This window comes from Microcaecilia unicolor, chromosome 4 (genome assembly GCF_901765095.1).
Source record: "Microcaecilia unicolor chromosome 4, aMicUni1.1, whole genome shotgun sequence".
NCBI classification, from domain to species: domain Eukaryota; kingdom Metazoa; phylum Chordata; class Amphibia; order Gymnophiona; family Siphonopidae; genus Microcaecilia; species Microcaecilia unicolor.
Genome location: NC_044034.1, coordinates 178,465,587 through 178,482,939, shown reverse-complemented (window position 1 = coordinate 178,482,939; position 17,353 = coordinate 178,465,587). Strand labels below are relative to the sequence as shown.

General features: G+C 43.2%; 1 protein-coding gene across 1 annotated transcript in view; it reads right to left on the bottom strand.

Annotated features, from left to right (window-relative positions):
- SCUBE2 (signal peptide, CUB domain and EGF like domain containing 2) overlaps nucleotides 1-17,353 on the bottom strand; it is a 283,319-nt gene that overhangs the window by 93,978 nt on the left and 171,988 nt on the right. Inside the window, exons 14-16 of the mRNA XM_030201013.1 lie at nucleotides 13,538-13,642; nucleotides 1,625-1,780; nucleotides 1,038-1,241 (exon numbers count right to left, since the gene is read on the bottom strand). Coding sequence (XP_030056873.1) covers nucleotides 1,038-1,241; nucleotides 1,625-1,780; nucleotides 13,538-13,642 — 465 coding nt within the window. The remainder of the gene's footprint in view (nucleotides 1-1,037; nucleotides 1,242-1,624; nucleotides 1,781-13,537; nucleotides 13,643-17,353) is intronic.

Sequence of the window (17,353 nt, the reverse complement as noted above, 5' to 3'; positions counted from 1 at the left end):
GGTGTCTCCTCTTCTGTCTCCACCCTTTCCAGCCAGTGTCCCACTCTCGCTCCCCCTTCCAACTAACATTTATACTTTCTTTCCTCTTACATCCAACATCTCCCCTTCCTCCCTCCCTCCATTTCAAGCAGCACCTCCCCCTCTCCAGAGTGTCTCTCTCCTGTTCTCTTCCTTCCAGCTAGCATTTTTCCTTGCTTTCCTCTTTCATCCAACATCTCCCCTTCCTTCCTTCCTCCCTCCTTTTCATGCAGCATCTCCCTCTTCTCCAGCCACTGTCTTCGTCTGTTTCTTCTCTCCTTCCAGCTTGCATATCTCTCTCTCTCTCTCTCTCGCTCTCTCTCCTCTCACTCTCCCCTGCCCCTGCACCCTGACTGGACCAGCAGCAGCAATTTCTTTTAAAAAACCCACAATCACGGAGCCTCTATCTCCAGACCCACAGCTGCTGTTTTGCTGGTCTTGTCCCCTCCAAAACAGGAGGGGGCAGGACTGGAAGTCCCAGCAGCCTCGCATTTAGAGGCTGCTGTCCCTCACCTGTTTTCTATTCTATTTTTGTTCTCCTATTCTGCAATTATCCCAAAGGTTCAACGCAGGTGACATATTAAAAAAGTCCTCTAGTCAAGGAGAATTACAATTAAGAGTTCATACAATTCAGTAAATGAAATCAAAAGGTTTTGTTTTCTTTTGTTTTACCACTACTACTGCTGGTTTTGAAAAGCAGCAGCAGCAATGAAAAGGCAGCAGGAGGGAGAAGGAGAAAGACATGGTTGAGGCTGGGGAGGCTTGGTCTCCCCAAGCCTCTTATGCCAGGCACATATGATTAAGAGCAAGTGCAATGTGGAACTATGTGGGTAATTTTATCTGGAAATTGTTCATCCTCCATGCAAAAAGCCCTTTTACACTGCCAAATTAAAAAGCCTAAAATCTTTCCTCCATATCTGTCTGCCATCCACATCACAATTGAGCCTAACTAATAAAACAGATTGAAAAAGTCATTTCACAAGGAGCAGATTAGTTGCCAGGTGCTGTTTTCTGCTTACCACATCTGCCGTCCACTTGCATTTGGCCAGTGCTGCATGAGTCCTGAGGATCTGCTAGCTTGGGAATTCTTCTTGTCACTTGATAATCCATTCCTGATAGGCGAACTTGAAACTGTTCCTGGTTAATTGCCTTCCTCAGTGCTCTAATTGTTTTGCGAAGCCTCTTTTCTGTCTTTTTCCGAGCACAGCTCAAATCACACGTTTCTAAATCCAACCCCCATTCCCCCCAAAAAACAACAACAACAAAAAACAAGTACCACATCAGAAACCAGAAAACATGGTAAAGATGAGTATATTGTGATTCTAAAACATTTCTTAATGCAAACTGTGACAGCAGTGTGCCATTTTTTATTATCAAGGACACCAGAAGACACAGTATGACTAAATGGAAGGGCACATTCTGTAATGGCAGTATATTTCTAATCTAATGGGCCAAGCAAATTCATCAAAGTTCTTAAACCAATCTGTGAAGTTTCAAAACAGGAGATACTTTAGTTCACATGACAGATGAAAAGCGAGAGACAGAAGGATAAGAATTGAGTTGTGGGAAGCTTTGATTGCACCGAAGGGGTGTTTTGCAAACCAACCTGTCACCTCCTTTAGGTTAATTTCGAGTTCAAATTCTGCAGTAATAGCAATCTCTCGAGCAGTTGCCTTTCTTCCCTGGGCTCCATGGACTTTCTTGCCAGAGCTGCATGTGAGGTTTACAAAGTGGAAATGCTCAACGGCTGGCCTTGGTTTTTCTGTACAAAAACAGACAAAGATCAAAAGGAGCAAACAGCTATCCAACAGGATCTCCACCATGTGCAAGCCAGGTATAGGCAACTCTAATCTTCAAGTGCCAGAGGTAGTACATGCAAATTTATCTTATGCATATTTTTTGTGGATATTCTGAAAACCTTGGAACAAAAGACAAGAAGCAGACCTTGATGATTTGGAAGAACGAAATAAGAAAGTGCTAAGCCCTTACGAGAAAAACTACACTGGCTCCCAATCAAAGAGCGAATCGCGTTCAAAATCTGCACCCTGGTTCATAAAATTATTCATGGTGAGGCCCCAACCTACATGGCAGACCTTATAGACCTCCCAACCAGGAACACAAAAAGATCAGCACGCTCATACCTAAATCTCCACTGCAAAGGACTAAAATATAAAACAACATATGCATCCAGCTTCTCTTATATAAGCACACACCTATGGAATGCACTTCCAAAAGTCATGAAAACAATGCATGACCTAACAAACTTCCGGAAATCGTTAAAAACCAACCTGTTCACAAAGGCATACCAGGAAGAACCAACCTAAACTCCTGAACTCTGCAACACAATCGAAACTCTTACCAGAACTGGACAAAACCTAACTCTCTCTCCTTGATCACTTAAAATACTCTGTCGTCTATGAACATCAACACTAGACCACTCTGTATTTCTCTTACCGGAAGTGGTGATCGCCATCATGGTACTATGTAAGCCACATTACACCTACAAATAGGTGGGAAAATGTGGGATACAAATGCAATAAATTAATAAAATGCAGTCTTTAATAAATTGTATTGATGCTCCCAGGGTTAACATTCAAATACCCAACACGGCCTTGTTTTGTCAAGATTACAGGCTGCGTCAGGGGCATAAAATGCTATGATAAACAACCTATAAACAAATCAGTAAAAAATACCACCAGGCTACCACAGCAATCCGGCAGTACTTCCTACCCCCAGTGTGCAGTTATATCCGGAGCTACAAAATTATATATATATTTTTTTTGCGCCTGTGTGTACCTAGTGGTAATCGGTTATCGCCGGGTTAGTGTGGGAGCCATTACCGCCACCTCAATGGGTGGCAGTAATGGCTCCCCCCCCCAAAAAATGGTCACGTGACAAGTGCTTCACTTGCTGCATGGCCATTTCATTAAAGAAAGACAGACCTACCTTTTACCTGCTGCGGTAAAAGAGGGACTCGGTGCACGTCAAAAACACGTGCTGATGCCAGCGCAGGCCCCCTTTTGCCGCAGATTTCATGGTTTATTGATTCACTGTCTTTTAAAGTTTTAACTTGTAGTGCTGGTGCACTATTTTAGTGGTAATAGTTTGGTATTTTATTAAATTTTTATTCATTTAGCACCTAATGAGTTTGTATATAGATACATATATATTTTGTACTCTTAATTGTTCATTTATTCATTCATTTATGTCAGGCATCTGAATGTGAACCATGGGAGCATCAATACGATTTATTAAAGACTGCATTTTCTTCATCAAGGTTTGCTTTGTGCCTTTTGTTCCACAGTGGATATTGTGGATCAACTGCCTTCTTGTTTTCTTTATCATGAAAACCTGACTTATAAGCTGTGGCACTTGAGGACCAGGGTTACCTATCCCTGTGCCAAGCACTGGACTAAAGTAAAAGTCTTGTTAAATGGAACACAAACTATAGATTATTCCTAGGACTCGTGACAAGTTCAGGTTTGGATGGCTGAGAAATCCAAGATTGTTGAGAGACTGAATTTGTTTATATCTTAGGTTTCCATTAGGTGTGTGACCCATATGGATGAGTTCTTTGATACTCCTTTTTCAAGAAATTTTTGTTTTATAAATTGTTTAGGATTTTTGTTTATAAAAAGGGGGCATGAAATAAGATTCTATTTCTATTTTATCTTATTTTTGATTTGTTTGATGGGTTTCTCTTTTTACTGTAGGGTTATGAATCTGTGCCATTATCCAATATATGAATGACACAGTGATTGTGCCCCTAAAGAAGGCCATAGGGCCAAAATATGTTGGGAGTCTATACAGCTTATTTTCGAAGGAGAAGGGTGGCCATCTTCCGACACAAATCGGGAGATGGGCGCCCTTCTCCTAATGGCGGCCAAATCGGCATAATCGAAAGCCGATTTTGGCAGGCCTCAACTGCTTTCCGTCACAGGGACAGCCAAAGTTCAAGGGGGCGTGTTGGCAGTGTACCAAAGACGGGATGGGGGCATGGTTAAGCGATGGCCGTCCTCGGCCGATAATGGAAAAAAGAAGGCTGGCCTTGATGAGCATTTGGCTGACTTTACTTGGTCCCTTTTTGTTCATGACCAAGCCTTGAAAAGGTGCCCGAACTGACCAGATGACCACCGGAGGGAACCGGGGATCACCCCCAGTGGTCACCAACCCCCTCCCACCCAAAAAAAAAATTAAAAAACATTTTTTGGCCATCCTCTATGCCAGCCTCAAATGTCATACCCAGCTCCATCACAGCATTATGCAGGTCCCTGGAGCAGTTTTTAGTGGGTACTGCAGTGCACTTCAGGCAGGCGGACCCAGGCCCATCCCCCTCCCACCTGCTACACTTGTGGTGGTAAATGGGAGCCCTCCCAAACCCACCCGAAACCCACTGTACCCACATGTAGGTGCCCCCCATTACCCTTTAAGGGTTATGGTAGTGGTGTACAGTTGTGGGGAGTGGGTTTTGGTGGGGGTTGGGGGGCTCAGCAGATAAGGTAAGGGAGCTATGCATCTGGGAGCAATTTGTGAAATCCACTGTAGTGCCCCCTAGGGTGCCCGGCTGGTGTCCTGGCATGTGAGGGGAACCAGTGCACTACAAATGCTGGCTCCTCCCACTACCAAATAGCTTGGATTTGGCCGGTTTTGAGATGGCCGCCATTAGTTTCCATTATCAGCGAAAACCAATGGCGGCCATCTCTAAGGGCGGCCCAAATGTTGAGATTTGGCCATCCCCGACCGTATTATCGAAATGAAAGATGGCCGCCCATCTTGTTTCGATAATACAGTTGGGTACGCCGCTTTACGGGGCCGTCAGTAGAGATGGGCGCCCTTATAGATGGGCTCCCCCATTCGATTATGCCCCTATATGTGGCTGTAGATAGTCTTTTTGTATGTAATTCTGATTGACTATTATTAAAGTTTAATTAGGGGCCCTTTTACAAAGGCGCGCCAAAAAGTGGCCTGCAGTAGTGTGGACACGTGTATTGGATGTGTGCTGGACCATTTCTCCACTGCGTCTGGAAAAATGGGGAGATTTTTTTGGGCCGGGAAATGAACGTTCAGAAAAATGAAAACCAACGTGTCTATTTATGGCCTGAGCTCTTAATGCCACCCATTGACTTAGCAATGAGGGCTAATGCGTTACTCACACGGTAACCGTCTAGCATGCGCCAACTGCCGATTACCGTTGGGAACGCCCCCACAGTAGAAAATAGAAAATTATTTTCTACCATGTGTTTTCAGCATGCGCCAAATTTGGAATTACTGCCCGGGGCAAGCGGTAGCCAGCTGGCAATACCAATTTGGCGTGCGCTGGAGGCAGGTAGGCCCTGATGTGCCTTTGTAAAAGGGCCCCTCAGTTTGATACTAACTGTGACTCATACTTAGAAAATGCACAATATCTCTGAATTCTATGCATGGCACCAAAAAATCGGTGCCGGAATTTGCATGCGGATCAGAGATCTGCATTCAACTTAATAGTTTAATTGGGTCAATTATTGGTTAATTGGTACAATTATTAGTGTTAGTAAGCACTTAATTGACACCAATTGGGGGTTACGCATAGATCCGAAACCTGTGCGCTTCTCCACCAACTGTGTGTAACTGGTCTCACGCAGATTTCAAAAGGGGGTGTGGCCACAGGAGGAGCATGGGTGGATCAGGGCATTTCTAAAAGTTAGGGGCGATTTTACAGAATTAGGCCTATCCACGCCTGCTTTTATGAGGTATAAGTCTTGCACCCAAAGTTAGGTACAACTCGCACACTCGCATGACCTTTATAGAATGGTGCTGAGCAGGGATGATTTCCAGCGTCAATCTTTCAGCGCCATATATAGAATCCATCCTTATGTGACAATGGATGGTCATACATCTAAATCTTTAGTGGAGTCCCTCAGGTATCAATTATTCTTCCTCTGACTTCCTTTGGGGAGGATTATTAAATCTTTTGCTATGAACTATTTGTTTTATGCTGAAGATCTTCAACTTTATCTTCCCTTAGGAGAAGATCATGACTTTGGATTGGATATGATAAGACACAGAACTTGAAAGAGTAATTTCCTAGGTTAGACATCTAGAGGTTCTATTTGCTGATAGTTCATCCATTGCACTTCAAAAAATTTATGTTTTGGCCTCCATTTTACCAGCCCCATTTACTTTTGAGATATGCATAAATTGACACTTAAACGCTTATCTTTCATAAACATCTAAGTTCCCATTTTACAAAGTTGGGATATGCATGTCTCAAACCCAAGTGTGTGCAGATGGCAAGATGCATGGTCTTGGCATGTTTGGGGTGGGACCAGTGCGTGGTAGGTAAATACAGTGGTGGAAATAAGTATTTGATCCCTTGCTGATTTTGTAAGTTTGCCCACTGACAAAGACATGAGCAGCCCATAATTGAAGGGTAGGTTATTGGTAACAGTGAGAGATAGCACATCACAAATTAAATCCGGAAAATCACATTGTGGAAAGTATATGAATTTATTTGCATTCTGCAGAGGGAAATAAGTATTTAATCCCTCTGGCAAACAAGACCTAATACTTGGTGGCAAAACCCTTGTTGGCAAGCACAGCGGTCAGACGTCTTCTGTAGTTGATGATGAGGTTTGCACACATGTCAGGAGGAATTTTGGTCCACTCCTCTTTGCAGATCATCTCTAAATCATTAAGAGTTCTGGGCTGTCGCTTGGCAACTCGCAGCTTCAGCTCCCTCCATAAGTTTTCAATGGGATTAAGGTCTGGTGACTGGCTAGGCCACTCCATGACCCTAATGTGCTTCTTCCTGAGCCACTCCTTTGTTGCCTTGGCTGTATGTTTTGGGTCATTGTCGTGCTGGAAGACCCAGCCACGACCCATTTTTAAGGCCCTGGCGGAGGGAAGGAGGTTGTCACTCAGAATTGTACGGTACATGGCCCCATCCATTCTCCCATTGATGCGGTGAAGTAGTCCTGTGCCCTTAGCAGAGAAACACCCCCAAAACATAACATTTCCACCTCCATGCTTGACAGTGGGGACGGTGTTCTTTGGGTCATAGGCAGCATTTCTCTTCCTCCAAACACGGCGAGTTGAGTTCATGCCAAAGAGCTCAATTTTTGTCTCATCTGACCACAGCACCTTCTCCCAATCACTCTCGGCATCATCCAGGTGTTCACTGGCAAACTTCAGACGGGCCGTCACATGTGCCTTCCGGAGCAGGGGGACCTTGCGGGCACTGCAGGATTGCAATCCGTTATGTTGTAATGTGTTACCAATGGTTTTCGTGGTGACAGTGGTCCCAGCTGCCTTGAGATCATTGACAAGTTCCCCCCTTGTAGTTGTAGGCTGATTTCTAACCTTCCTCATGATCAAGGATACCCCACGAGGTGAGATTTTGCGTGGAGCCCCAGATCTTTGTCGATTGACAGTCATTTTGTACTTCTTCCATTTTCTTACTATGGCACCAACAGTTGTCTCCTTCTCGCCCAGCGTCTTACTGATGGTTTTGTAGCCCATTCCAGCCTTGTGCAGGTGTATGATCTTGTCCCTGACATCCTTAGACAGCTCCTTGCTCTTGGCCATTTTGTAGAGGTTAGAGTCTGACTGATTCACTGAGTCTGTGGACAGGTGTCTTTCATACAGGTGACCATTGCCGACAGCTGTCTGTCATGCAGGTAACGAGTTGATTTGGAGCATCTACCTGGTCTGTAGGGGCCAGATCTCTTACTAGTTGGTGGGGGATCAAATACTTATTTCCCTCTGCAGAATGCAAATAAATTCATATACTTTCCACAATGTGATTTTCCGGATTTAATTTGTGATGTGCTATCTCTCACTGTTACCAATAACCTACCCTTCAATTATGGGCTGCTCATGTCTTTGTCAGTGGGCAAACTTACAAAATCAGCAAGGGATCAAATACTTATTTCCACCACTGTACATGTTTATTGCCCATTTCAGAAGGGGACTAAACATCAATGTCCTAAAAGATCAATGTTAGGAGTTACATCTGCTACCAAGCACGTTCAGGATTTGGTAAACAGCTGCTATTGAGCAGCACTCCACTGAAGGAATTAAAGGAGGTTGCCTCCTTAATCCACCAATGGTATTCCCCCCCCCCCCCCCCCCAATCCTCAAATGACAAACTGGCTAGGGACAGCATCAGGATAATACACAGTTATATTTCTAAAGTCACAAAGATAAATGGGTGCATGCCGGCGGCACATACCTGATTCTGTTTTGGCTTTGAACCTGTCGCTATTGTCTATTTTGCTAAAATGGATGTTTATGCTGCATTTCTCCTGTATTTTAGAAGAGGTTCTAAGTTGGCAGATTCTGTTCTACTAGCCATTAAGCCCGTAAAAACGGGCGAGTATTGCAGCCCTCCTCTCTCCCCTGGCCTCACCCCATCCACCGATGCTCCCCCCCCCCCCCCATATCCAGCGACCCTCCTCTTTCCCTTGGCCTCCCCCCTCCCCCTATGTCCAGCAACCCTCCTCTGTGCCCTGCTCTCACCCCAGGTCCAGCAACCATGGCCTCTCCCCCCTGCCCTCCCCCCATGTCCAGCTACCCTCACCGCCGCCGCTCCCTCCCCCCTCTGTGCCTGGCCCCCTGCACTGACCTGACAGTGCCTCTCACCTCCGTGTGAAAGCGCTACAGGCAGCAGCAGATCGCTCTGCTGCTGCCTGCAGCGCTTCCACACGGAGGTGAGAGGCGCTGTCAGGTCAGTGCAGGGGGCCCAATATAGAGGGGGGCGGGAGCATTGGCGGGGATGGGGGGGAGGGTGGAGGTTGTTTTGCGCGATGTTCCTTTCCAGGTGGCAGTGGCGGCGTCCGACAATTCGACTCCATTTCCCTCTCTGTTCCGCCCTCTGACGTCATGACGTCTTGATGCGAGGGCGGGACAGAGAGGGAAGTCTGTACTGCGCATAAGCAAGTGAGTACGGTCACTTGCCATTTATATGTTTGATAATACCTGAGGTGTACTTCTCTGCTCATCTGAATTCTGGTTTCTCGGACTTGTTTAAAATGGGGCTGCCCACATAGTTTCACTTATCCAGGCAGACAATACCTTTTCTCACTTGGGATTAGGCAACTGCTGTAGCCCAGACTTATATTTTAATATGACTGTATAAGCTTTATAGATGGACTCAACAAGGAACCATGTTTCGGGAAAAAGCACCTGCTTCAGGACTTTCAAATCTAAAACGACTTAACTATTTTGACTTATGCTTTAATGCTGTGTGAGGAATATAACGAGAGCGGTTTTGTTCTATAATTCAAATAAGAACATAATAGCAGCCATACTGGGTCAGACCAAAGGTCCACCTAGACCAGTATCCTGTTTCCAACAGTGGCCAAGCCAAGTCACAAGTACCTGGTAGAAACCCAAATTGTGGCAACATTCCATACTACAAACCCCAGGGCAAGCAGTTGCTTCTCAATGTCTGTATCAATAGAGGACTATAGACCTTTCCTCCAGGAACTTTTTTAAACCCAGAAAAGCTAACCACTGTTACCACATTCTCCAGCAAAAAGTTCCAGAGCTTAACTATTCGTTGAGTGAAAAAATATTTCCTCCTATTTGTTTTAAAAGTATTTCCATGTATCTTCCTTGAGTGTCCCCTAGTCTTTGTACTTTTGGAACGAATAAAACAATCTATTTACTTCTACTCTTTCTACACCACTCAGGATTTTGTCGATTTCAATCATATATCCTGTCGTCCATCTCTTTTCCAAGCTGAAGAGCCCTAATAACTCCAAATAACCTTGTGTTTGACACTGGGATTTGCTGTACCAAACTCTGAATCTTGTTTGAGGCTATTTTGCAAACTGCTAGTTGAATCCTTTTAGATTTGTGACTCCTGAAGCAGACATTTTTTACCAAAATGCAGCTCTGTACTGATTTCATCTGTAAATCTTGTTTGCCTCATGGTGAAATGTTGTTTTTTGGACCAGTTTGGCCTGTTTATATTTGTTTAATAAATTGATCTATAGCTTTTGACTGAACCTCTGGTGTCCCCTTCTCATTCTTTTGTGAGAGTACCATTGGTCCATCTCTGCTCTTTTTGGTTGGTTTGACTTTACACGTAGAGGTTTGCTCTCTATATTTTTTAAGTTTTATTGTTAACAGCAGTTATTAATAACTAGGTCTCACTGCATAAAATAAGATCTGTGCTAAAATAGCATAAGTTAGTGGTAAAACAATATATCTTAACAGTAGCCCACATTAATAACTATACCCCTTTGATATGTTGTTTTTGTGTGACCCAATTCTTTTATTATATTAGTATATTAATTTTTTTATGCTTCTGTGCTTACATGTTTATGTTTATTCAAGCTTGATATACCACCATTACTTCATACAAGATCAAAGTGGTTTACAATAACATTCCAAATAATAAATGAAAGGAACACCATAAAAAATAAGAAAGGAGATTACATTCAACCAGGAAATAAATCAAAAGAAAATACAAATCTTAAAATTAAAAAAACCCCACAAACTAAAAATACAAACTCTCTAAGGGCCCTGTTTACTAAGCCGCATTATAGGCGGATTAGCATTTTTAACACGCGTTAACCATGTACGCGCATTAACAGTGTACGCCTACAATATCCTTATAGGCACCTACACAGTTAGTGCACGCACTAATTGTAGGTGCGTTAAAAATGGTAACGTGCCATAATAAACAGGACCCAAAACCTGCCGCAGGAGACAATCCAGGACTATATTAATTGAATGTTATGTTATTAATTCAAAAGCTAGTTGAAAATAATAAGTTTTCAATTTTATTTTGAAATTTATCAAAGATATTTCATTCCGAATTTCTGAAGGGAGATCATTTTGCTTTATAGTTGACTTATAAGTGCTTATTTTATGTATAGTATTGTTATTCAGCAATTGTGCTGTAAATTTAATATAAATAACATTTTAAAATTTCACAATGAAACAGGTGAAGTGCAAACACAGCACCATTCTGTGCGTTTTTCCTAGCGAAAAAAATGCCGGTACTCAAATGCCTGGCCACCCTTCAGGGGTGGGGTAATCACTGAGGGACCCACCCCACAATAGCCAGGCCCTATGCACCAGTCACAGAATCTATGACAAGACAGAATTGGTGTGTAGAGCCTGAGACCTTTCATTAAAACTTGGGGACCATGGATCAATTTTAGTAGACAATGGAAAAGATGCCGGTACTCAGTACCCCCAAGTACCCCCTCAAAAAAAACCTTGGCACCATCAAAGTGTGCCTGAGGGAAGCAGATACTAAAAATGAGGGGTGTGAGAAGAAATAAAGATTAATGTCTTTTTTGTGAAAATGTTAGAACTGCAAGAGTGTAGGAAATAAAGGAGCCCTTTTACTAAGACCATGTTAAGCACTAATGCACATTTACACCCTAATTCTATATATGGTGCCCAAAATCACATGTACAAATTTGGGTATGCACCTAATTTGTGTGCACAATTTAATTGAGCGGTAATAATCAATTATCAGCGCTGTCATTAATTTAAATTTACGTGCACATCTTTAAGTACCGGGATCCACGAGTAAATTTTACGCACAGATCAGAAAAGGGGGCACAGCAACGGGAGGGGCATTCCTGGAATTTGCATGCAGTGTTACAGAATATGAGAGATCTGTGCCTAATTTAGAGTTCTTAGTCTCTCTTCTCTTTTCCTTTTCCTTCTTACCCTGTTCCTTCCCCCCTATCCAATGTAATTGTAATTGATTAATCTGTACATTGTAAGCCACTTTGAGTCTGCTTTATGTGGAAAAAAGTGGGGTATAAATGTTTATAAATAAATAAATAAATAATTTAGGCGTGAGAATTTACACCAAGTTTCAGTTGGTGTAAATCCTCATTCCCAAAACTGAGCACAGATCCTGGCACCAAACTCTATTTTATAAACGCCAAACAAGTCTGAGCACCCGCACCATTTACAGAATTTAGGTCCAATATGTGGCAAAAATGGACTACCTTAGTGAGCAGTAATTGCATGCCAATTATTATTTCTTTTGGCTGGAGGTGTGTCATGGGCTGAGAATGGGTGTGGATGTTAAAACGGTTAGTGTACTGACATTACTGCGTACTAACTGTTTACGTGTGTTTAACACAGAAGCACTTAGGGCCCATTTTACCAAGCTGTGGTAAAAGGGGCCCTGCAATAGCGTTGGTGAGTAGATTTGCTGTGCACCGAGGCCCCTTTTACCGCAGCAGGTAAAAGTAAAAAAAAAAAAGGAAATGGCTGTGTGGTAAGTGTACACTTGCCACATGGCCATTTCCAGGGGAGAGCTCTTGCCACTACCTATTTAGGAGGTGGTAAGGGCTCCCACTCTAACCTGGCAGTAACTAGGCAGCGCATGGAGCTGCCCAATTATTGCCGGGTAAGTCCCTGGCACAAAAAAAAAATTTCCTGTCAAGCCGGAAATGGCATGCACTGTGGGCAGCACTGCCATTGGCTCCCGCGGTAGTGTCAGACTGGTGCACGTCAATGCTGCAGTAGCTTTATTGCGACGGTGTAAAAGGGCCCAATAGTACCTCCTATGTAGCAGGCGGTAAGTGCACCCACTTTTGGTTTTTTTGCAGTTGCTGTACATGAAAGCTCACAATAGCACACGGTCTGAAAAAAATCTTAGGAAGATGGCACTTTCGTGGTCACAGCAGAAATTTATTTATTTATTTATTGCATTTGTATTCCACATTTTCCCACCTATCTGCAGGCTCAAAGTGGCTTACAATATTACATCAAGGCCAGCGTCACTCAAGCGTAGGTAAACAATTAGGTTACATACAAAGAAATAAATGTAGCATAATGCATATAATCAATTCAGTAAATCAGGAAACAGTTAACCTATCAAGAAGTAGTGATGCATTGGAGTTCTTATTATTCATTATTATGGTAAGCCTTGTTAAAGAGATACGTTTTTAGTGTTTTTCTAAAGTTGGTTAAGTCATGAATAGTTTTCAGTTCACATGGTAATGCATTCCACAGCTGAGTGCCAATGTAGGAAAAGCGGGACGCGTGTACTAGTTTGTATTTTAGACATTTACAGCTAGGGAAATGAAGTCCCAGGAATGTGCGAGCTGATCTTTTAGCGTTCCTGGGTGGCAAATCAATAAGGTCTGACATGTAGTCCGGAGCATTTCCATGAATAACTTTATGAATCAAAGTGCAAACTTTGAACATAGTACGTTCCTTAACTGGGAGCCAATGAAGCTTCTCTCTAAGGGGTTTTGCATTTTCATATTTTGTCTTGCCAAATATGAGTCTGAGTTTAGCGTGTGGAAAAGTCCCACGATACCATTTGCTAAGCCCATATTTTATCACGACTTTGTAATAGGACCCCAAAAGCATTAGAACAAAAAGCTAAAGCCTTCAGAGCAAGCACACAGAGTAAGAAAATGGCAAGTAAGTATTGTGGAGATTATAACCTTCACTGTTAAATTATATTATTCATAATGTAATGCTATTCTTACTGTCACAGTACTCGGGTTAATGATACTGAATGAATCTGATGAGTTATGCAAACTCCTACCTGGAATCATTTCATGCAGCTCTTCCTTAACCTTTACAGAACTCTTCAAGTTACATTTCCCATCATTAAACCGGAAAGTTGCATTGGTCTTAATAGTCAAAATATCTTTACAAAGAAAAGAGAGACATATCAGTGTCTGAGTCTGTCAGACAAAATTACCAAATATATCAAGCATGCTCCCAAATTAAACATGCTTTAATCACAGTACTGAAAACATTCAATGAAGTGTGCAGTTCTCATTTTTTTTAATCTAGTGAAGACACCAACGTTTATGTCCAAGTTTCAGCTTGGCTCTAAATAACAATGATAGAAAACCTGTTCCCAAGCACAAAACCTGAAGAAATATCTGTTTGTGGCATTTTTTATCCATCCCCATCAATTTTAGTTTAAAGCCCTCTGGGCAAGTCACTTAACCCTCCATTGCCCCTGGTACAAAATAAGTACCTGAATATATGAAAACCACTTTGAATGTAGTTGCAAAAAACCTCAGAAAGGCGGTATATCAAGTCCCATTTCCCATTTCCCTTTAGTACTTTAGCCAGTCTGTTGCTGAAGACACTCCGTCCCTTCCTGACAGATGGACACCATCACCACTCAGTAGCTCACCTTTTTTCTACTGCTCATTTCTCTCCATATGCACTCAAGTATCCTTCTAGCTTTCACCGTTGCCTTTTCTACCTGTTTGGCCACCTTAAGATCACACCCAAGTCCCGCTCCTCTTTCGTGCACAAAAGTTCTTCATCCCTAAACTGTACCATTCCTTTGGGTTTTTGTAGCCCAAATGCATGACCCTGAATTTTTTTAGCATTAAATCTTAGCTTCCAAATTCCAGACCATTCCTCTAACTCCACTAAGTCCTTCCTCATGTTATTTACACCATCAGAGTTGTCTACCCTTTTGCACATTTTGGTATCATCCACAGAGGCAAACCTTTCCAGACAGTCTACTACTACTACTACTACTTATCATTTCTATAGCGCTACTAGACATACGTAGCGCTATACACTTGAACATGAAGAGAGTCCCTGCTCGACAGAGCTTACAATCTAATTAGAACAGACAAACAGGAGATAAGGGAATATTAAAGTGAGGATGATAAAATAAGGGTTCTGAACAAGTGAATAAGGGTGAGGAGTTAAAAGCAGCATCAAAAAGGTGGGCTTTTAGCTTAGATTTGAAGTAGTAGTGGATAGTAGTGGATATTGTATATCTAGATTTTCAGAAGGCGTTTGACTAAGTGCCACATGAAAGACTCCAAAGGAAACTGGAGAGTCATGGGATCGGAGGCAGTGCATTATTATGGATTAAGAGCTGGTTAAAGGATAGGAAGCAGAGAGTAGGGTTGAATGGCCATTATTCTCGATGGAGAAGGGTAGTTAGTGGGGTCCCTCAGGGGTCTGTGCTGGAACCGCTGCTTTTTAACATATTTATAAATGACCTCGAGATGGGAGTAACTAGTGAGGTAATTAAATTCACAGATGACACAAAGTTATCCAGGGTCGTCTCGTCGCGGGAGGAGTGTGAAAAACTACAAGAAGACCTCATGAGACTGGGGGATTGGGCGTCCAAATGGCAGATGAAGTTCAACGTTGACAAGTGCAAAGTGATGCACGTGGGAAGGAGGAACCCGAATTACAGCTATGTTATGCAAGGTTCCGCGTTAGGAGTTACGGACCAAGAAAGGGATTTGGGAGTCATCGTGGATAGGACTTTGAAATCTTCAGCTCAATGTGCTGCGGCGGCTAAGAAGGCGAACAGAATGTTGAGTATTATTAGAAAAGGGATGGAAAACAAGCATGAGGATGTTATAATGCCATTATATCGCTCCATGTTGCGACCGCAGCTGGAGTATTGTATTCAGTTCTGGTTGCCTCATCTCAAAAAAGATATAAAGGAATTGGAGAAGGTGCAGAGAAGGGCGACAAAAATGATAAAAGGGATGGGACGACTACCCTATGAGGAGAGGTTGAGACGGCTAGGACTCTTTAGCCTGGAGAGAAGGCGGCTGAGGGGTGATATGATAGAGGTTTATAAAATAATGAGCGGGATAGAGCGGACAGATGTGAAGCGTTTAGTTACGCTTTCTAACAATAATAGAACAAGGGGACACAAGATCAAATTAGAATGTGGTAGGTTTAAAACAAATCGGAGAAAGTTTTTCTTTACTCAGCGCGTAGTTAGACTCCGGAATTCATTGCCGGAGAAGGTAGTGACGGCAGCTGGCCTTGCTGAGTTTAAAGGGGGTCTGGACAGATTTCTGAAGGAAAAGTCCATTGATTGTTATTAAATTTGGGTTTTTTTGCCAGATTCTTGGGGCCTGGATTGGCCACTGTCGCAGACAGAATGCTGGGCTTGATGGACCTTTGGTCTTTTCCCAGCGTGGCGGTGCTTATGTGCTTATGACGGCCAGAGATGGAGCTTGACGTACCAGCACATGAAGTCTATTTCAGGCATATGGTGCAGAAACATAAACATAAAAGGAACGGAGTCCGGAGACAGCAGTGGAGGAGAAGGGTGCAGATAAGAGAGATTTACCCAGTGAACTGAGTTCCCGGGGAGGAATGTAGGGAGAGATGAGAGTGGAGAGGTACTAAGGAGCTGCAGAGTGAATGCACTTATAGGTCAATAAGAGGAGTTTGAACTGTATGCAGAAACGGATAGGAAGCCAGTGAGGTGACTTGAGGAGAGGGCTAATATGAGCATAACGACACTGGCGGAATATTAGTTGTGCAGCAGAATTTTAAAAGATTGAAGAGGAGAGAGATGGCTAAGTGGGAGACCTGTGAGAAGCAAGTTGCAATAGTCTAAGCGAGAGGTGATAAGAGTGTGGATGAGGGTTCTGGTAGTGTGCTCAGAAAGGAAAGGGCGAATTTTGGTGATATTATAGAGAAAGAAACAACAGGTTTTAGCAGTCTGCTGAATGTGTGCAGAGGAGAGGGAGGAGTCGAAGATGACCCCAAGGTTATGAGCTGATGAGACAGGAAGGATGAGATTGTTAGCCACAGAAATAGAGAATGGGGGAGGAGGAGAGGTTGGTTTAGGGGGAAAGATAAGAAGCTCAGTCTTGGTCATGCTTAGTTTCAGATGGAGCTGAGACATCTAGGCAGCAATGTCAGACAAGCAGGCTGATACTTTGGCCTGGATTTTGGCTGAGATTTCTGGTGTGGAGAGGTAGATCTGGGAGTCATCAGCGTAAAGATGATACTGAAAATCATGGGATGAGATCAGAGTACAAAGGGAAGAAGTATAGATGGAGAAAAGAAGAGGATCCAGGACAGATCCCTGAGGTACACCAACTGATAGTGGGATAGAAGTAGAGGAGGATCCACTAGAGTATACACTAAAGGTACGTTGGGAGAGGTAAGAAGAAAACCAGGAAAGAACAGAGCCCTGAAATCCAAGTGAGGACAGTGTATCAAGGAGCAGGCTGTGATCAACAGTGTCAAAAGCAGCAGATAGATCGAGAAGGATGAGGATAGAATAGAGACCTTTGGATCTGGCCAGGAACAGATCACTGGAGACTTTAGCAAGCGCTGTTTCAGTTGAATGAAGGGGGAGAAAGCCAGATTGAAGTGGATCAAGAATAGCTTGAAATGCAAGAAAGTCAAGGCAACGGCGGTGAACAGCACGTTCAAGTATCTTGGATAGGAAAGGGAGGAGGGAGACAGGCGATAGTTGGAAAGACAGGTAGGGTCCAATGAAGGTTTTTTAAGGAGTGGTGTGACTACGGCATGTTTGAAGGCATCAGGAACAGTCGCAGTGGAAAGTGAAAGATTGAGGATATGACAGATAAAAGGGATGACAGTAGGAGAGACA